Source organism: Apteryx rowi, unplaced genomic scaffold (assembly GCF_003343035.1).
Source record: "Apteryx rowi isolate R43461 unplaced genomic scaffold, aptRow1 scaffold_96, whole genome shotgun sequence".
Lineage (NCBI taxonomy): Eukaryota > Metazoa > Chordata > Aves > Apterygiformes > Apterygidae > Apteryx > Apteryx rowi.
This window is the reverse complement of record NW_020451271.1, coordinates 1,261,560-1,283,767: the sequence shown is the minus strand read 5'-3', so window position 1 is coordinate 1,283,767 and position 22,208 is coordinate 1,261,560. Positions and strand designations below refer to the sequence as shown.

The 22,208-nt window shown below is 35.7% G+C and overlaps 1 protein-coding gene across 6 annotated transcripts in view; it reads right to left on the bottom strand.

The window, feature by feature from the left end:
- Positions 1-22,208, bottom strand: part of CHD7 (chromodomain helicase DNA binding protein 7) — a 132,949-nt gene that overhangs the window by 23,844 nt on the left and 86,897 nt on the right. For all 6 annotated transcript variants that reach the window (XM_026054698.1, XM_026054703.1, XM_026054702.1 and 3 more), the window contains 11 exons: positions 21,235-21,372; positions 20,085-20,150; positions 15,202-15,257; positions 13,610-13,724; positions 11,485-11,568; positions 10,398-10,535; positions 10,180-10,301; positions 9,484-9,727; positions 5,040-5,216; positions 3,098-3,241; positions 620-875 (listed from right to left, as the gene is read on the bottom strand). In XM_026054698.1, coding sequence (XP_025910483.1) covers positions 620-875; positions 3,098-3,241; positions 5,040-5,216; positions 9,484-9,727; positions 10,180-10,301; positions 10,398-10,535; positions 11,485-11,568; positions 13,610-13,724; positions 15,202-15,257; positions 20,085-20,150; positions 21,235-21,372 — 1,540 coding nt within the window. The remainder of the gene's footprint in view (positions 1-619; positions 876-3,097; positions 3,242-5,039; positions 5,217-9,483; positions 9,728-10,179; positions 10,302-10,397; positions 10,536-11,484; positions 11,569-13,609; positions 13,725-15,201; positions 15,258-20,084; positions 20,151-21,234; positions 21,373-22,208) is intronic.

Below are 22,208 nucleotides of genomic sequence, written 5' to 3'. Positions count from 1 at the left end.
ACGCAGCCCTCCAACATGGTCAGGTTCAAGTACTTTGGAGTAACTGTCATGTCTTTAGAATAATTACTTGTGCATCGAATATAACCAGACATCATTTGGTGAATCAGTTTAAGCATTTTTTCCCCATTTAAAAAAATACAGCAAGAAAAAAAATTAATAATACTCTATGGCTAAAAAAATAAGAAGTAGCTAACTATAGCTGTGAAGGAAAAAATGGCCTCTTTTTACGCTAGCATCCAACATCCTGCACTACAACAACTGAAGGTTTTTTTTTGTTGGAAATAAAAGAAAAACTTGTTAATACTAGTATATCTCTCTCTCTGGGCTAGAAAACCTTGGGAAAAAAGGCAGCACATATGTTTTCAAAACCAATACAGTCTTAACTAGTAGATATCCAAACCTAGGAGAACCTAAAAGGTTATGTTACTATTCTACTTCTCAAAAAATTTTCAAAAGACTTGCAATATATTCACACAGTCATCTACACTGCTTTTATCATATGAATTTTATGAAAAGAAGAACAAATGACTTTCTCTCTAGAGAGACCAGAATAGAATTTCTAACATGCTGAACCTTCATACAACCATTTTTCAGATGAGGAAAAAAATAGAAGGCCTACCATTAATAAGGTAAGGATGATTGCAGCATTTTCTTAGTTCCATCATAGTGTTTAAAAGATTAGGCACATTTGCCTGACCTCCACCCTTGGAAAGAAATGTGAAATTCTTTTCAAGAATAGCACGATAGTATTTCTTCTGAATATTTGTCAGCTCAACTTCAATGATAGTTTCTTCTTTGGGGGCCAGATTCTTTTCTACATCCTCCTTGAGACGTCTCAGCATCATCGGCTTCAAAATAGCTTGGAGTTTTTGCACCTAGGAAAAATACGTTAATAAATAACTGAATTACCACTGTAAGGCTTCAAATACTTTTTTTCTATTTTCTATTTTTTTTTTCCAGTTTTCTTAATTCTAAAATCCCTCAAAATTTTCTACCACAGATAACAGGTGGACAGCATTTGCAAGATCTTTCCTCAATGACCTAGAGACTGAAGCTAGTTAGATGAGCAAATCTGACTATAAGATTAAGTCTTGCAGTTAACTTCCATCTGCTAAAAAACAGTGATTTATGCTATTTTTCCCCTTCATCTGCTTCTAGAGCTCTTTTCTTTTTTCCTTAGTTTTGAGATCCACTGAAGTATTAAAATTTTTTAGCCCTGTTCTCAAAAAGAAAACATTTTACTTTGGAAAATTTTCCAAACATTGCCAAGAAATTTTCAAGTTTCCAGGTTTTTCAGCATATACTTTAAAGATGCTTGCTTTCATTCCATAAAATTAGCTTAATTTTGTCAAGTTTTTGAAAAGTCTCTTAAATAAAAAAAGCTCAAACATGTAACTGTGTTTGTTTGTTTTTAATAGAGATTGGCATTTACATTTTTTTAGGTTCTGCCTCTCAAAGCATGCAGCAGCTCAAAGTTGAAGAGCTGACAATTATTTGCCCTGAAACTGGTCATCTCCTCCTGCTAGGCTGCTGTATAGCAGAACCAAGAGCAAAGACACTTTGTCCTGCATTCTTATCATTCCCGTAGTAATAAAGCAACTTCAAGAGAAAGGAGATAAATTAGTAAAGAGGGTAAGGAATGAAAAAAAAACCATACRTGGAATAGGATTGCAAGGAACAGAGGAGAAGATCCAAGTCACTAACGTGTAATCTCTCCCATCATTTTAAAGACAAATCAGAATTCCCAAGCATCTAATGGTGCATCCACACAAAAAGCACTTCCTCCAAAAGCTGTTGGCTGATGGCATTATTTTAGTTATACCTGCATGTATGGCTTCAAAACTTTCCAGTTCTGTCCTGCTGACATTTTGAGCTGGCCAGACAAAAGCTATGCTGAGAGTTAGGATATATTAACTTCAGCTCAAACACTTTATTAACATGACTACATGGCTCCTGGATCAGAGTTGGCTCACTGCCAATCAGGTCAGAGTCCAGGCAGACTGACATACAACTGCCTGAACAATCTGTAGAAACATATCCTGCAATTTCCCCAGGACATACTATGATTTTCCAGAAGGGGTGGTGGTGTGGGGGGATGAGGGCCATTGGGGGGAGGGGCTGTTTTTTTTTTTTTTTTAATTTACATCATTACATATAAAAGAGTTGCTCTCAAAAAGTTAAGATCACAAATGCAAGCACTCAAAAGTCAGAAATACAAGAAATTGGAATTTTCAGACATAACCAAGATAGAATTGCCTGCAAAAAGGCATGCTTCCCTGAAGTTAGATTATCATAGGGTGCAAAGGACTAAATTAAAGTGCCTAAATCAAGACACCATGTTTGAGTTAATTCCTAACTTCAAGGTGTTTGACTGTTACCTATCAACTTTTAAAAATCATTTTCCTATCTATCAGAAGAAATTAAGTTTTATATATATTCATCAGTGGCTTTTACGTCTGAGATCTAAAACATTTTGTTGCATGAAGGGTTTTTCATTTTATTTTGATTTACGCATTTCTTTCATGGGACAGCCTGATAAAACTATTACTGAGTCACTCAAAAAACCACCTCTCTCTTTGGCTGCCTCTTGCTAACTAGGCTTCAAATATGTCCTTGCTTCCTCAGAAGACAGCAATAAAACTCCCAATATTAACTCCACAGAACTTACAGAGGACAGTCCCCTCATTCCTATACCGATACTTATGGAAGAATGTCACCTGATAATTTAATTCTCTTGGGTAAAAAAAAAAAAAAAAAGAATTTAAAAAGTGTTTTCATCTAGCATTATGAGAACACCCTCCCTCCAATCTTCAAACACCACATTTCAATAAGGGGAACTTTCCTCATTTCTGCATGACTAATTAACGAAGGAGCAAAAACGGTGACAAGACAAAATGACTTTTGGTCAAAGGCAAAAACCCCAACAAAACAAAGACAAACAAAATACAGAGAAGAAAAACACTGTGGTCTTCGAAAAAGAATCTATGTTCTCTTTTACTTTTATTACTTGTAAAAACAAGTAATAAAACTCGGATACAATAAAATGGTTAAATTCACAATACCTACATAGAAAAGAAAATGTGCAGGAGCAGTTTACCTGTTCTTCAGTTTTCAGATCACCAAATTCTTGCATGAATGTGGTTTCTGATGGGAACCGACCTGGTTCCAAAAAGTGAAGCAAGCTAAATAGCTCTTCCACTGTATTTTGCAAAGGGGTTCCAGTAAGCAGCACTTTGTGTTCCTGAAAAGTTAAGAGAGAGTTGTCTAGTAATCTGCCTAGATTTATTTTCAACAGTGAAATGCACAAAATTCTAATATTTTTCCTATGTATCCTTGTGTTTGCTTCCCCTCCTCCCCCCAACTACTTACATACCGCTCTTTTTAAGACATTTGTAGCTAATATTCTGGCCTGCCTTCAGAGACCACCTAGAAAACACTTCAACACCTAAGCGTCTTCAAAAAGTCCTCCAAAAAGAGGACAAGAAGAGATTTTACTGACCTGTAATGACCCAGCACCTTCACAAATACAACGTACTTTAAATGAGAAGCTAACAGCTGCGTTTACCCCATCACTTCCAGTATAACCCCCACTCATTAACTCTACCTCTGGTAGGTCTCAGTACACGAATCTCTTCAGGGCAGATGTAAAATTCTAACACAGGAAACCTGAAGCAGAGTCCTACTCTCTATCTACATACAACAAAGCATGAGATTGCAGAAACAAGAGGAAATGTTACATATTGCTTTAAAATCTTCACAAGTAATCTCTAAAAGTGTGTTTAAAATTTCAATTTCTCTTAAAACAAGTTTTGCCTATTTTTCATGGATTAGCAAATGGAAAAAGTAGGGATTAATAAGATCATTTCCAAGAAGCCCATTAAAACATGAGGTCCTGTTCTGTTAGTCACCAAAAAAATAAAACAAATTTCTTTCCAGAAGACTTTACCATATAAACTCACAGAAAAGAAGGAAGAATATTGTTTCCTTATGATACAAGGAGCCCAGAGAGGTTAAGTGACTTGCCCGAGGTCAAACATGAATTTAGTAGTAGAACAAGAACTAAAGTGAGAAGTCCCACATCTCTGTCTATAGCCATCACTATAAGCTCATCTTTCCTCTGTTAGCAACCATACTAAATAATAAATTGTATACAGCATTTTTACAAACTTTCATTCATTAAGCCTCAAGACTACTTTGAAAAAAGTATTATTTAACAGAGAGGGAAACAGAAACTAAAGGCGAYCTATAGGTCACATATGCTTGTGTAAACTAATGTTTATGCCTCTATTATTATGAATAGGAGGGTTTGAGTTCCACATGTTAATTTAGTATGACTCTCGCTTTTTTTTTTTTTTTTTTAAAGAATCTTGGGACAAAAAGCAGAACTTGTTTTGCCTTTTTAATAATAAATACCTTCATAAAAACATCTTCTTAATTTTCCCTGTATGCTTAATATTGCATATTTTGTGCATATAGTATTATATATTTATACAGCCATCAGAAAGCAACTCACTTTTCTCTTCCTTTTTATCCCCTTCCTTTATTCTCTTCCCTAGCCCATCTAACAGAACTTCCTTACAGCTACACAACAAACTAACATTAGGGTTAACGTTAATTCAGAGCAGTTTAAGTCTCACACCAGTATTTGGTCACTTAACAACATTATTAAGTATATTTTTAAATAAATGTAAAGATAGGAATATGGAGGATAAATGATTTAAAAAACAAGTAAAATTAGAACAGAGAGAGGGGAAAAAGAATTATTTCTATTAGAACAGAGAGAGGGGAAAAAGAATTATTTCTCTGGACTCTTTTAACAGAATCCATATAATTCTACTTTTAAATGAACAAAGAGACATCAGCACTCCAAAATTCAAGGTATGAATATGCTTCCAGATATATTAAAGACTCTCAGCTGCATTCTCTCATTCTTCTTAGCATTTGATGCTTGAGAAGAAAAACTTTCATTTTTGATGAAGCTGTAAATCAGGACTAAGATAAATATAGAAAATGAAAATGTAGACAGTGTACACACTGACCAGATCCATCATCTTGAGTCCTTCCAAAAGCTTACAGTTCCTGTTTTTCAGCCGGTGGGCCTCATCGATTACCACACAACGCCATGGAATGTTACGCAGCTCTGGGCAGTCGGTCAAAATCATTTCAAATGTTGTGATAATGGCGTGAAACTTGTAGGACCCTTTTATCACACGACCCTAAAAAGAACGGTAAAAACTGAAGTGAAATTGCTGGTAAAGAAAGGAAGAAGATTTGTTTCATCTTCAAAATGCACTTTTTAAAAAACAAGAACAATGGGCAAGATAATTTAAGTAAATTAAGTCAGTATCACTGGCTCAATAAAGGATACAAGTGTGTAAGTTTACTTCATGCTAGCCATGTTTTTCAATCCTGTAAAAAGAACCATATAATCACTGTATATTCATTACAAAAATGCTATACAAGTACTTCAGCTGTAATATGTATGGATTATACTAATGCTGTGAAACATTATTGTATTGCCACAATATTCCACTTAAGACTTCGTCAAGAGAACTAGCTTTTTCTTTCAAATTAAAATATCACAGCATTAGTATAATTGTGACAATCCTCCCAAACAACCAAATAAGCCAAAAGTATGTTAAGGCTTCAATTTTCTGAATATTAAAATATTTTGCTCCCAATAAACAGTAATTTCTTCTTGATGGACAGCAAGTACCCAAATCACCTACAATTCTAGTAAATAGTTCTGAAGAGAAGCAAATCTCCAAATTCATAATTGGAGAATATATGCCTTTGCATACATTTCCCTGACAGTTTTGTAAATTTTTGTGAAGAAAAGTTCAACGGCATGATTTAGCTGATATTTGGCATCATCTTCACTACTTATATGGCTAGTTGAGGATCTTCTTTTTCAATGCTGATACTAAGATTCTGTTTCAAAAAAATCCCGAATAAAGTTCACTGAAGATCATGAAATGAACGTCTTTTTGATATATTCTGTCATATTTCTTCCTAATCCTGCTCAAAGAAAAAAAAAAAAAAAAAAAAAGTAACTTGCTATCTCAAGTGGCACTGGGTCTGCACAGGGACACTGTCTCTGTAAGGACAGGCCTCATGCAAGTCCAAAGCCAGTCCTGCTTGGAAAATGTTGAATATGTTGTGGGTTGCACATTGAATAAATTTCAAAACAAACATGTTTTGCAGTAAAGTGACAATTTTTTCTTCAAAATATGTGCAAGGCTTTATCCTTTTATAAGTGACCTGTATATAATATCCTCTCAAAACTGTGAGGATCACAGTTGGCTACTGACCTAATCCCATGACCGGAAAACCTGATCTCATGAACTCCCCATTAAATCTATGCAAGCACGTCAACAGTATTTCACAAGAAGCTATGATCTACTCAACAGTGCTTTAATGTGGCATATTACAGAAACATTTACCTTCTTAGGGAAAAAAAGCTGTTACCTAACAAACAGCAGATGAAGATACACTAAGTAGGTAACTTGGAAGGCCAGCACATTGAGATGCTGTGATCTTTTCATGAGCCAGATATTACTGTCAAGACATTACTGTCAAGATATGAGATTTTCGGGGAACATTTCTGGTAGCAGGGTGTCCCTTAGTGTCAAAACTGCACCAGTGAAGAAACGTTTTTTGCCTGGTTGTTGTCCAGGTTTTCACAACACCTTGCACTGGTGTTGACTCTGAAAACCACACTACTGGAGATGGGGTAGGCGCTTCTTAAGCGTGTTGTTTCTTATCATTGCCCTTCAAAGCCGCTCAGAGTTTCACAATATTGAACTGTCTTTTTGAGAAACTGCTCAGCTTGAGAGGCTTCTTCTCATGTTAAGACCTAAACTGTCAAAGATGCCAGTGTCTGGGTTGATGATGTGTTTGGCTAAGGGACTAGAAATAATACTTCCAAAGCCTGCTTTCTTTCTCTCCCTTCCCTTATCTCCCATCCTGTGCCCACTGATGGTGCTTTGGAGGATGTGAGGTTGAACACTGCATAAGGATTTAGTGTCAGAACACACAGAGGCTGTTACCCCTGACCCYGTTCCCACTGTGCATTTCACAGTTCAGCCTTGCAGAGAATGGAATACACAACACGGTACAATTTCATGATACATCTAGATCCAGCTGCCACCAAAACAAACAGTTCACCCATTCCTGCTTCATCCCCAACTGTGAGAACTGCCTGACTCTCACCACGAGCCAGTTCAGGGAGCAAAACTGGCAGAAAATGATTTTTCTGTGCCATGAATGTTTTGCCRTTACTCGCTATGGGAGCAAATGATGGCCATGGCCATTGCAAGAGAAGAGTTAAGAACACATAGTGGCAGAGAGGAAGAAGAAATAAAAAGAAAAGTCTTTCTGTAGCAATTAGCCTTTAGATCAACACAGTGATACTGCCAAAATAACACTAAGTATCTGCACAGTAAGTGGGCTTTTTCTGAAAAGGTTCCCTTAAGTTTCATGCTGTTGTGGAAGTCTCACAGCTATGCAACTGCTACATCCAACGAGGAAGAACATACTGAGAGAAAGCACCATTTAAACAAACAAACAAACATTTTAAACATAGGAAGCACTTCAGTATAACAGAAACAAATATAGCAACTTGTGCTTATGCAAGTACTTAATACAAAATATTATGCCTCTCTGATAAGAAATAATTTTAAAAACAGACAAAACACAGATCAATTAATTTGGTTCATTTATGTATTATATGGCCACATGGATAATAATAACACTTAGCTTCTTTAGCAATACAAGCCATTGGGCTTCAGTGCAGTAACTCTTATCCCGACAAACATCTTTTACAATGGTATATGATTTCAATTTGAAAGTTTCCTTGATAAACTGCTGAGAAAATGGTTATTTTCTAGGCCAAACAGATCTAACTTCTAGCCACTAAAAGTTCCTATATATTTTTCYACTAGATTCAAGAACCTGATTCTATTTCTATTTGCCCTGACGGTATGTCAAGTTGTGCCACAATTATCTTCCAAACAGATAATATTCAATTCTTTCCCTATAAAAGGGGTAGTTTCTGTCTTGCAACCACCCTCACAGCTTTGCTCTAAGGACTGGTTTTTCAACTCTCTTTTTGAGGCATGGATATGAAAACTGTACAGAACTGGATTACCCACTACAGTAGTGACAGAAGAATGTTATGATTTTCTAATCCTAATAAAGATTTCTTTCCTCCTACACACATGCATCACACTAGCCCTTCTAACTAGCCACAGTGTGAACTCATATTTAACCAGTTGTGTGTCATGACAAAAGGATCTGCATTTGTCTTAAGGCCTTCCCAGAACAACACTCTTCTCCCTGCTGTAAGAATGGTGTCCACTCCTTGTCCACAGAGAGCCCTATATTTAGTTATTCTGATTATTGTTAGCTTGGATCCAGTTTATTAAGCAGTACAGCTTACTCTGTATCCATGAACTGTCTCCATTATTTACCACTCTCCCCATCTTTCTGTCATTTGAAAACTTCCTCAGTAATGATTTTATGTTTTCTTTCAGGTCATTGATAAAAGTGTTATATAGCTCATGGACAAGAACCAATCCCCAAAGAGCCACACTGGAAATGCAAATCATTCCTCATTTAAAATTACATCAAGAAATATCAGTCAGCCAGTTTTAAATCCACTTAATGTGTGCCATATTGATTTTATATCATTCTAGTTTATTAATCAAAATATCTGGTGGCATAAAATCAAATGCTTTACAGAAAATCTAAATATATGAATTCACCACTATCACTTCTTTAAGCCCAGTTGGAAATATTACTCCACAATATATCATATCAGATTGAACTTTTTTTTTTTTTTTTTTTTTTTAAGTGAGAAGGATTATGCTATATCTTGCAATAACATTCAACGTGTGCACATATTTTTTCCCCTACTCCTGTTCACTTATTCTGGGCAAAGCTGTGTTTAATATAGAGATTTGTTGCTCCCTACGGCTCCAGTTTTCCAAATATTTTTCTGTTTCTATCCCAAATTATTTTTCTATAGTTGTTCTCCTTCTCTCATAAGAACTCTTCAACATGAATGCAGTAACACAGACTCAAGACGTATTCAACTTACACAATTTGATAAAGAAGCATCAACAAGTTTGATGCTGGTCTTTTCCAGAATGGTAGGCAAAGATCGATTTTTAACCTTAGTTCCAATGTATTTTCATCATTAAGAATCTTTTCTGCCAGCTTTCCTCATGAATGCAAAATAATGAAATGCTTGCACACATCACCATCCCAGCAACTCTTGGCTGTTCTCCTCCATTTCTAAGCGGCCTCATGGCAATTATCAAAAACCCCTCTCTCTCTATTAATACATATGCTTTCATTATTAGCTGAAGCCTACTATATCAGTACTAAAAACTTAATTAATGCTTGTAACCTAAGATTAATTATTGACAGTAAAACATACACCCTCCCCCCCCAAAAAAAAAAGTCATGAAGAGCTTTTACCTGTGGATCTTTGAAATACATTTCATACAACTGAATGGTCCGTCGGCTTGCTTGACTCCCATGATACACAACCACATTCAACTCTGTCCAGGTGCGGAACTCCCTTTCCCAGTTGGGAATTGTGGACAATGGTGCAATAACCAAGAAAGGACCATGGATTCCTTTCAAATATATCTCATAGAGAAACGTAATGGACTGGATAGTCTTTCCCAACCCCATTTCATCTGCTAAAATGCAGTTTCGTCTGAAAGCAATAATAAAAAGTCCTAAATGATTTATTCCTACCATATAATACTTAGAATAAAAGTACTTCAGAAGCTAATTTGAGTAAAACAGAATTTTCTACAACAGYAAGTTTATATTCTAAAGACAACATAATCTCTTGATATTTTAAATAAATGTTATGCTTTGTGATGTAGTGAACATAGATATATCCATCTCAAGTTCACAAGGTTGGGGAAGACATTAGGGGTATGCATGAACAAATATACATACAAAAGCGTTTGTCAGATATCTATCCCACATATTTAAGTTTTATGTAACACTATGTTATCCACCCAAAATTAGTTTATTCTCCTACAGTAGGAAAAAAAAAAAGGAGACATTTAAAAGTCTACTTTTAAAAGGTTAACATCTCATATAAATTATAAAAGCTTTTCCAAAGCAGGATTCAGCAGTAAGCAGTATTTTACGTACGTGTTGTACCAATTGAAAAGAAGCCAGTTTACTCCCTCCAACTGGTATTCCCTGAGTTTGTTATTGTTTTTATACTCCCTGGAACTCTCCGATTTCTTCCAGTCATCGGCAGGAGGTCGCTCCTGTTTCAAATACAGCAAATCCCATTAGTGGTTTCTGAAAGACCACATCACTTTACTATTTTCAAATAAAATCCACTATACAGAGCCAATTCTTACCACACGCTCCATTTCTGGCTCCCTAGACATCAGTTTCTCAAATTCTTCGATCTTAGCTTGGTCGATGTCTTGCTTTAGCTCCCAAGTGCTGTCTTCATAAGGAAGTGAACACCACTTCACCAAATAATGAGTTACAGGCTTTGTTAAGATAAAAATAAAATTAGATTACAATTTAAAACAATAAATGTGCAACCATTTTTATAGGAGATCTGCAGGCTAGATACAATTTAAAAAGTATCAACAGACCTAAATGTCTGCAATCAGCCAAGAGGATAAGCAAACAGCGGGCTGACATCTTGACAACACAATGAAGTAAGATTAGAACACAGGAAATGCAGATTCGCCACCAAAATGAGCACAAAGCTACATTTGAAATCACTAAGATTAAACCAAAATATTAGAGTAAAACCAACTGCACCAACTGCAGTTGGTTCACCAACTGCAAAAATTTCTATGTTTTACTACACATTTAAATAGTCAACTGTTTTCTTCCTGTTAACATCATCAGAAACTTCCCAACAGGCAACCCAAACACCACCGTTCACAGGTAGAGAGACACAGAAACACTGATATTGCCAGTAAAGCTTTCTATTCTCCCAAGACCACAAAGTAGTCTCCTAGAGGACAAGGTGATCTTGTTCTGAAGAACAGGTCATAAAAGTGTGGAACAGTCAATTTGTGACCTCTTCTGCAGATCTATACAGATAGCATAAACAGCATCATGACAGACTAGACATCAACATTCATTTAGCCAAGACTGTTGAAATTTTCATTTAAATTCTCTACTACCTGCATGGACATGACACCTCTGTAGCATTAAGAAATATGTTAGATCTACACAGCAGGGTGTTTTTTTGTTTGTTTTTTTCAATAGAGGTTATTCATAAAAGATTTGTTTGTAGTTCTCACTTAAAACCCTTTGCTTTAAGGAAACCACTATACTAGCCCAAATTCCCTCACGTGATTTCCTATTTTACAACGCACAGAGACTGGTAGCTTCAAAATGTTTAATATATTCACATTCATAAAGAATACATTCTAAATACAATGTCTATATGACTAGAAATGCACTGAAATTTCTCTTTACCTCTCCATTATCATCTGTGCTACGTGAAAAATCCATGATTCGATCAACTTCCACGTAATCTGGATTAAAAAGCTCATCATCAATCTGTTGAAGGACAGAGGCAAAAATATAAAAGATATCTTTATTAGCCCTTCCTGGGAGGAAAACTATAATGTATTTCACCAGGCAATAATATTTTGGGTCACAGTGACATAAAATTTATACTTGGCAAACTTCAACATGTTAATTGAAATGCTACAATTCAGCAAGATCATTCCCCGTGAGGGAATCAGACTTCTCAGACTTTGTTAACTGGGCCTCTTAATTACTGTGTGAAACCTTTTACTGTGAGAGAATGTTTAAGAATATTTTAAATGAAGTGTGAAATTACAATTCACTAATGAGCAATCGAAAAGGCTTATGGCATGCAATGCATTTAGTATTCTTGAAAACTACAGCTTGCAATAAAGGAATTAGAGCCTTGTACACTAAGTGCCTTTAGATTATTTTAACTACAGGAATTGTTTAATTGCTTTATAAGCAAGACTCAGGGATTATTACTCCAGAAACAGAAGAAACAGCACATGTATATACAGCTTCTCCAAAATTCACAATTTATCATCTTTCTTATCCCTTCAACAAGATACAGGATTCACTTTTGTACACAAGTGCTGCATTTCATTTTATACTTTTAAGAGCTACTCCAATAGAAAAGGGAGATAAAGAGAGCAAGAACTATGTATGTTCTGATAGCTTCTTCTTAAACAAGAACAAACTCCAAGTTCTTACAAAAACTTATGATCCACTTGGAAACAGATTTAAAAAAAGCAAAAAACAAAAAAAACCCCACACAATTCCTGGCTTGCTGCTTTAGAACAGATGTTAAATTTTACATTAAAAACTGCTTAATGGCATGAAAGACTGCATTGACCATTCTTCCATATTTTATTAACTTCTTTAAAAAAAAAGAAATATCAGAGGTCTTGAAAAGATAATGTAACTTAGCTCCTTAGGCATTAGAATTATGAGAGGCAGCTAATTCTTTACAGTTGCCACTTCATTTTCTAATAATCTCAAAAGCATCTTGGGTTGTTTTGACCTATCATTCATAGAAATACTCTCTATGCTCTTTTATACTCTCTCCTAAAAGCACAGTACATCAACTCTTCCTCCCCCGAATTCTGTCAATTTTATCCAACTATATCAAGCTGATGCAATTAATCAGAAGCCCACGATGACTTTACAGAAGTTTTCAATCTCTTACAGGTTTTGCTTATCTTTAATTATAAATAATAATGATGATAGGTAAATATGTAAATAAATAAATAGATTAGTACAAAAATGTGTTTTCTCAAAAGACAGCATTTTGCTGAAAGGTAAGCTTTCAGAGACACAAATCAGCAGATCTGGTCTTTTATTGACAGGACCCCTGCCACACCACTGCTTATGGCTCTAAGTGAAATTAAATTGATGATCAAAAGCTTAGAATCCCTAGTGAGCAGCAGCCCCTAACACAGAAAAATGTGCTGCGTTTTTACTGGCATAATCAGCTCCTGAGAAGGCAGACCTGGTRCTGATTCGTCAAGAATCATTCTCAGCCTTAGTATGCGTCGCCTCTTTTCATGTCACTCCTCATAGTTAAGAGAGAATTCTACGCCAAGCTACTGTTATTCCCAATTCTGACAGGTTGCTTAAGTTTTTTAAAAAGATTTAAAGTATGCCACAAGAGAATTTGTCTAGCTTCCATAAACGTATATTTTCTTATACTCTACAGAACTTCACCTAGTGTCTTACATGGGTTGCTTGAATAGAATTGCTACAGTTTCCACATTACGCTGCAAGGGCCAAGATCTAAGCAAGCAAACAACAGAAAGACGAAGAAACTTCCGGTTTAGAAGCGTGAACTAATCATTCCCTTTAAGAAAAAAAGCTATAGTAAAAATTATAAAGTTAGGATGGACCATTTGAGTTCCATAAGCTTGCAGCACTTGGAATCAAGCCTGGTTATACTTTACACCAGAATAAACGCTACTGATATCTCATCCAGTTATTAAAAATCTGCTTGTATATAGAATAAGAATTTATAGGAATATTCTTTAAATATCTAACATTTAAACATTAAAATAAGTTGAAAAAAATGTTGTACTTCTGAAAGGAATTTGTTCTGGCCCTGTTTTGCCTTAAACCGCTTAATCTTCTGCTGAATTCTCTTGTCTTTGTCCAGTTCTTCCACAGATGCCCACTGACAGTGAAGGTAAGAGCTAGAAGATGAAATAAAGAAAATATTACTCAAAACTGTACTTCCATTGCATATGCCCATGCATCCCATTAGTGCTGTTAAATTTTTTAAGTACATTGTAGTGTCATGCTTGGGAAACTGGACACTATCTTCTTCATTATATAAGTTATTAACAAATCATCTTTACTGGAAGTAATTCTACTTATTAATGAAGAAATCCATCAGTAAATAAAAAACAATTCCCACACAAATAATACTCATACACATACTCCATGCATTTAGTGTTTGGCACAGAATAAGGACAATTTTTACTGGGCATATTCAAAATATAGATTATTAGACAAGACATACATCATAAATGCTACTATTTAACATTATACTCCAGAAAAGAATGGGGTTTCAAAAAGTTAATAAGAGTATGTAAATAGATATCAAATACTATCATACTATACACTATATTTTTGAGAACCACTCTGTAATTAGGAATCCTATAAAAGTCAGTTAACATTTTAACACTGACAGAAAGAAAATAAAAAGCCTTGTAATTGCAGTTCTATGACAATGCTTCCTCTTTAAGAAAACACTAAGCTTCAGATAAGAATCAGCATCTCTGCCAAAATGACTAGTCCCACTTTATAAATTTAAAGTCTCTCATAAAGTTATACTGCTAAGAAATAAGACACAAATAGTTAATACAAAATTACATGTCAATGTAATAAAACTAGACAAACCACAATTAATCTATTAAATATCACACAATAACCAATATAGTATAAAGGGTAAAAAACTGGCAGCATATTTAAAATGAAGTCAACTATTTGCAGTTAACTGCAAGAAACTCACTTTAAGTGAATTTCTGTCCCTCATATAGGACTTTTTAAAACTGAACAAGATTTTCTGTTTCTCTAGAAGAAAAATGTGCTTTATCCAGAAGTTAAGTATTTTATTTTAAATACTGATTGCATTGCAGTTCCAGAGCCCAGAAGTGAAACAGCATGCTGCTGTTCTCACCCCTACTACATCCCTCTTCCAGAGTGGCAGTTCTCTGTTGGAATACTGGAAACCATCTCATTTGTTATCGTAATAAAAGATTTTGCTGAACACAAATCTTGTTTTTGAAACAACGGTAAAGGTTGATTTGGATTAGTTTTCAGGAGCATTATGAGATTAAAGCTCTATGGTTGCAGTTAGATCTATACAACTACGTAAATATGTGCTTATGAATCTGCATGCATAATCAGAGCCTTAAATTAAATTTTAACAGCAGAGCAACCTCTAGATTTCATTTTGGAAAGAATGCAGATTAGAGACACTACCAGACCTAATACTACCARTGCAAGATATTTCCCTGTTATTTATTTACCACTATCTTGGACTAAATATTAGTAGTGTTAAAAGTGGGGTAGTAACAGTTACATCATTTACAAATACAGTTTTCAACAACTATTTGGAATTTGCATAAGCTGAATGAAAATAACCAGACCTATAACTTTACTTACAAGTTTTTGTACTTTACATAGAATTCCTCTATTTCTACCTCCTCTCCATTCTCCATCTATAAGAGAAGAATTGTTGAAATGTGAGTTACACCATTAAATATCCCAATGGAGCGAATGATTAAAACTAACTGAAATACAGAATACGGTCCCCATGTAGCACTAAAGAATAGAGAACAGCAGAGGTGAGTGAAGGGGTAGGAAGGAGTGTGTGGGGGGAGGACATGGGTAAGGAGTTTCCTCCAGCAGCTTACCCACGTACATACTGCACTGCTTACTACAACTTCCAAGACATGAATCATTTGAACTCCTCCCTAACCACATGCAGCTTCATTCACAACCTCACCCCAAATCTGGCTTTCTGCCAAACCCACAGTGTTAAGTAGAAGCCAAGTGTACCATTTTCTCAGGCAGCAGCCAATTAGCARCTGCACTCCTGAATGCCCTATGTATTATTTTTGGCTGGCTCATGGCAACTTTACATTGTGGGTTTTGTAATGTTTTAAAAAAGGAGTTTTAAAGGGGGTTTATTCCTCCATATAGTTAATAACTCCAAACAAGAAGCCATATAAAACTAAACCTTATACTTCTGCTACAATTTTAGTGCATCAGTGTTCATGGCTTTAGTTTTACTCAATGGTGTAATTAAATTCACTCAGGCAAGATGTCTCACATACAGAGCAGCCAAATTAAATTAACACCCAAAACCTACATTTAAAGCAAGGTTAAAGATGTGATATAAACCAGCAAAACCAAGGGCATTCAGTGCTAAGGGATGAGACTATCCTTAACTCATCCCTAGTGCCAAAGTATTGCAGAACATATGGCATGTAATTCAACAAAGTATTACTCCTGAACCTAGCTATAGGACAAACTAAGGACAGTGCACCAGCCACACATTTAGAATTCAGTTTATGTCACAACATTAACAGTTTGTGTTTGCTAATGAACTTTGGAACAATTTTAARTAGAAAAGAATTTTCCATTATACATACTTCTTCAGAGACAGCAACACCTGTACAAAATACTCTGTGTAGCACTAAACAGACAAAACTGATGAACCCTGTGTAAGTCAATCTCCTCCATCAAACATATACAGAAAAAGAGAGACTGCTCTGAAGCTGGAGGATGAAAAATCATCTTTCAAATTCTCTCTCAAATGAAGTTGCTGGCTAGACATTACTTCCATGCATGTGCAAGTGAAGGGCAACAACAGTAGCTACATTAAACTCTGCATTAAATTCTCTTCTAGCATAGTAAAGAAAAAGTTCATGCATCCCTAATCTCTGATTTACATAGTATTTCTTCTCTTCCAGACTAGCAAGGGATCTCAGCATTTTGGCATTTCCATCATTCTAGTATATTCTGCCAGTGTTCCCTTGTGGAGACAGAAGCAACACCAGCTTCCGCCTGGGTCTCCCTGGAGAAATGGAAGACGACAAGCTATTCTCAGTGCTCCTTCCGGCCTTCTCGAATCCTGGGTCAAAGGGAACTATCCTCTAGCCCTAAACACAGGCAGGAGGTTTCTTGGTCATTTTATAAAGACACCGTCAAAGGAAGGAATTTGAAGACCATCAAGTTTGTTTCTCAGAAAAGATAAAAGAGGGGCTATTTCTCAAGAAGGTAATCACAGAATTGAAGCCTAAAAGAACTGAGATTCTACTATCTGAACGTATTTATTACCCCCAGCCAAAACCACTCTTTAAGAAGCCCTCCCTAATTTTAAGATATTAGCTTTTTACTCTCATACATTATGGCCAAGTCTTTAATTAGTTTTAAACCAGAATCCTTTGAGATACAACAGTCTTACAATGACATATTTACACTTCTTTACATAGTAGTTCCATATTAGCCAATTTAATGCACTTATGCAGCATTTCAGTCACATGTACTTACTGTCAACTGCCAACTTAATAACAACAATTCACAATGTAAATCTTGATAAATCCTGTAATTCATACAAGTACTACTGTATTGTTTAATAGATAAAAGCTAGTCTTATGTTTTTATATCTTCCACAAGTGTTCTTCAAAGGTTCACTTAAATAAAAAGTATTTCAGAAAAAAAATCCTGTTAAAAAGTTACTTTGGCATTCATGCTTATGGCAAATCAAAAGAAAAATTCAAATCAAATTACAACCACCTATACTCAGGTGGGGTTTACTAGAACATCAACAYAGCACAAATGAGAGAGAAGCTCTCTCATCAGTGATTTTACATCACTGTCCAACCCTCACACATATGTTAACATTGACCAAGTAGCAAGATGAAACAGGACGTTTACAGAAAACTCTTCCCAACTTATTATGAAGACACCCTAAAATACTGCCTGTCAAACTTGGCAACATAGGACACTTCAAATGATCATTTCCCAGGTGTGACATAATTGACAGTCCGATCTGTAGTCTTTGCAGATAACTGAAGAAACACGTGATCCTTTCCTTCAAGGCACACAGTCTTGCACTGCCATTGCCACAGAAGGTGTACAGTAATATCTGCTGATACAGTTATTTAAGCAAGCCACTCAGAAGTAGAGATGTCTAGCAGCTTCAAAAAAACTAACTGAAAGATGAACTGCTAGAAGAGTAGCAGACAGACRCAAAGCTATACATTACCAGAAACAATCACTAACAGATACACAGCACTAGATTTTAAACTAACCTGTTCATGGAAGAGATGTAGGCATTTGTAAGCAGTTCAGTAAGACATAGTTATCATGTATTAGAAGGCAAAAAGAGAAATTCGGATGCGCAACATGTCGGTGCAATGCACTATAAATACCATACCTTTCTATAACACCTGCTATTATGCTGAATAGCATATTTAGTTCTAGTCATTCTTTTTTCAAAGTTAAGTAGAAGAAATTCAAAGGGGGCTCAAGTTGGCCAAGAAAATAACTAAGAGAAATGAAAGATTTCCAGATACAAACTGAGGACATCAAGACTGTGACAGTTTAAAAAGAGGACATGATATACGTATGTAAAATTTTCCTGCAAGAGGTATGAGCATTCAACAGAATTAAAAAAAGATCCAAGTTAAGAATGGGGAAAATATCTTTTATTCATATCTGATAACTCCAAAGCTAGACTAAGATCATTTTAGAGAAAGCCAGTATWATTTTGTGATAAGAGCACTGCTCCCAAAAGTGTATTCATTACCTAATGTCCTTTACTTAAACATAACATCTTTGTTACATCCTAATTCACTGAAAGGTTTCCTAGTGAAGCATTTCCTCATGTTTATTTTATGCACTGGTTCTGATCACAGCAATTTTACTTTGATTAGTAATCTGACAACCAGGGTTTTGATGACGTTAGTAAGAGTGTAAAAGACCTTTAATAAAAGCACAGTTGGGTACTTCAGATGTTAAATATTAACATCCTGAAATCCAGTTTTGGGGGATAAAGAGGAGGGTTGGGAAGAAGAGCAGGGAAAGAAGAGACACCCCTCAAACCTGAAAATGCAATCCATAAAAAACATTAAAGAAGGAGCTCAAAATAGAGCTTGCCTCCAGCAGAGCTTGCAATCAAAGACATGCAGGCAGCAGACAACCACTTCCCACAAACTGCAGCAAAATACACACTCCCCATGAGTAATCACACCTTTGTTTGCAGGGGAGAGGAAGAAGAGAAGAATAATTGGTGAAAAACAGCTTCCAATGTAAAGACATTTATGAAAAGACCACATTCTCCTCCCCTACCTAGTAGACCATCAGGACAACTAATTACTGAGTTTATATTACATGGAGTTTATCTGAAAAATAAGCCTGCGGCTTGAAAAACAAAAATATAGCTCTAGACTTCAAAAAAAACCCCCAAAACCAAACAAAAAAATCCACACCACAACCCTACAGRTTTTGTGCTGTGAAAGCTGCAGGACCAGGTCAAATTCAGTCAAAGCCAGTCATGACACTACATAAATTTTGATAACAATGATGTTACGACAGCAGTAATAAAATTTAAAAAAATAAAAATAAAAAGCACAACATAACCAAAATAATCCACAAACAAAGGCAACTCTCCTAGTCTGAAAATTAACACTTTCGAGAAAAGATGAAATCTTTCTGGTTAACAAAGATAAATCCCAGYATCACCTCTAAATTAATTAGATTGAGGGCTTTTTTGTTGTTGTTGGCTTTTTAAACCTAACTGCAGGATAAACCAGGGAATTAGCTACATAGAAGAACCTATAATGTACAATAATGCCCTTTTTGGAACAAGCTCTTTTCTAATTCCTGCTCAGAGGCTAACAGTTTGGAAGTGTAAGACCAACCAAGTTCTGAAGCAGTTCAGAAGAGTCTTCGACCAAAATAAGAACCTAGTTCACAGCCAGGCAGAATTAAAAAGAGAACAACACTAACTAAACAAAATGTTTCTTCATCTTAGCATAGCAAAAAGGAATATTTTGACCACCTGCATATGTAATGTTCTTGGTCACATGTAAACTTGGTCTGGTTGCATAAGCATGACCACTGTCATAAGATGCATAAAATTATGACCAATGATTTTTCTTTACTATAGAAGTGAGAAACTTAATAAGTAAAGGGGGGCTCTCTCACTCCTCAGACTCCCATGAAACATCACTCTAAAGTGAAAAGCAAACACAGATTGTGCCCAGGTATGCATATTTACAAAAATCAAAATTCTCATCTGAAGAGACGCAGGAAAAGAACAGAGACTAAACAAGCAATCTGTTTTGTTTATGCCTATCCAAAAGCATGTTAAATACTATCTAAAGACACCTTTAGGGAACTTCCTCTATTCATTAAAACAGTTTTTCAGTTAAGAATATCCAAGATATTTTGAAACCTTAACAGGAGCTTTAGCAGAATTATACTTAGCTCTTAAAAAAAGATTTTATTTTATTTTATTTTTATTTTTTTTTTACCTTTTTCTTGACTGAACGGCTACTCATAATTTTCTCCACAACAGGACCTTCCGCATCAGCAGATTCCTACATAAATATCATACAAGCGTTATGGGAATGAATATACTATTTTTGTTTCTTACAGACTTTCAACACCAGAAAAACTTTGAATAATTTTTTTGCAGCAAGAGTTTAATGCACAGGAGGATTTTTTCCTCCTAGCATGAGAATTCAGAGGATTCAAATGCATTTAATACCATAATAAAGGACTGAAGGATACTTGTTTAAACACATTTTTAAGAGCTAACTGAACTTCCACTTTCCCACAAAGGCTCACACACACATATACAGATATAATCATGTGGTCAGTTACATCTCTCTGAAAATTAAACATGCTTTCGTCACCCAAATACACCATTCTAAATACTAGATGACATTTAGGATCTCCAGTTGGCTGTGTAAATGTTTGAATAACAGCTATCAAAATCGCATGTGATCCCCACTATTACAGTTTCAGGCAAACCTACCAAATTCCCCTTCTGTTAATACACAATTAACAATGGAGATCACATACAGTATTTCTCAGGGCCTAACAAATTGCCAAATGAAATACCAAAGAACAGGCATATATTCTCCAATAGGTCATCAGTTAGTTAAGTGAAGTTGTTTTGTAGTGCTTTTTCAAAGAACTATGAGATTGCTACAACAGTCATTCCTACATTATTACCCCTCATTTTATTCAAACTATTTTATCCATCATTTACATTGCACAGAGAATAAAGTGTACCCTGCTGGGTACTACAAGGCAGTAATTTCATAAAGGGGTTCTTATGGTGCCTAGCAGCAGGGAACAAGCTTGAGTGGTTTATTAAAGTCATAGAAGCCAAACCACTGAATTTACGGAAGTAAATTCAGACCCCTTGCAGTCCGGTTTAGGTTTCTTTTAGGTAGAGACCATTAATTTCAAAGTATTGTGTCAAATTACATATTGTCAGCTTGTAAACAAAATCATGAATGAATATATTCTTTAAGAAGCTAAAAAGCTAATTTCTTTTGGCACATTGTGCCAACCATGGACRAATATCGTTCAGGAAAGAGCTCATATTTGAGCTCTGAATACTACAGTTACAACCATCTTTCCAATCCATTCATATCTGGGATACCAACTGACCTGTTGCTCTGACTGAGAAGTATTAGAAGGAGAATCTCTTCCAGCAGCATCAGCATCATCAGCCTCCTCATCTGAAATCTTGAACTCCAGGTCTTCTGTATAACGCTTCCTCTTCACCTGCCTGCTAGAGCGTCGCTTCTAAAAAGAAAGTATTGATATTTTTCATGAGAAACAAAACCGATGAACTGCAGAATGACTGAGAAGACTTTTTCATATTTCTCAAATAGTATGCAAAAGAGAAAGGTACTATTTTTACAGTATCACAGTAGCAATAAYAGAATCAAGACCATACACTATTCTAAATTCCTGCCTTTTAAGCTACTTTTAACTTTTGCACCAAAAAAGATCATGCTTATTCTGAGCTGGAAAGTGGTGAGGAGTTTTTAGGATTACCCGAGTCACAGAATACAAAAAGCAGATCTAATGGAGCAATTCAAAAACAAGAAAAAATAGCATCTCTCTCCTCAGTTTGTGTTGTCTACCAATTTTAACAGATGACGAAGGCAGGAAGCAAAAACCAGCTTTCCACAGCATGGCCCATAATGTTGCCAAAGCCAGCCTTGCTCTCCCTGTCTACCTAGTTGCACTGAGAAGACATGGTAAGGGAAATATAGTGAAATACAGTTTCTTCACTCCATTTGCTCTACACTATTCAGAAGGCTGCCCTGAAGCACAACACAAAGACCCTAACTTTAATACAGGAGAAAGAAAAAGCTGAACTATCCCCAATGTAAAAATGTACTGCCTGTGTCCCTGTAACCTCATCTGCAGGAAGAAAGTATTAAAGGAACTACAAAGGGAAAAAAAAAAAAAGAGTTTGTAACATATACACACATACATTTGACAACAKTTGTAACTTAACACTCACTGCCAGACACCATTTTCTACAACAATAAAATTCAAATTCCCAGATAGTCTTCCAACCCTGGACTTCAGGAGAGCAAACTTTGGCCTCTTCAGGGACCTACTTGGAG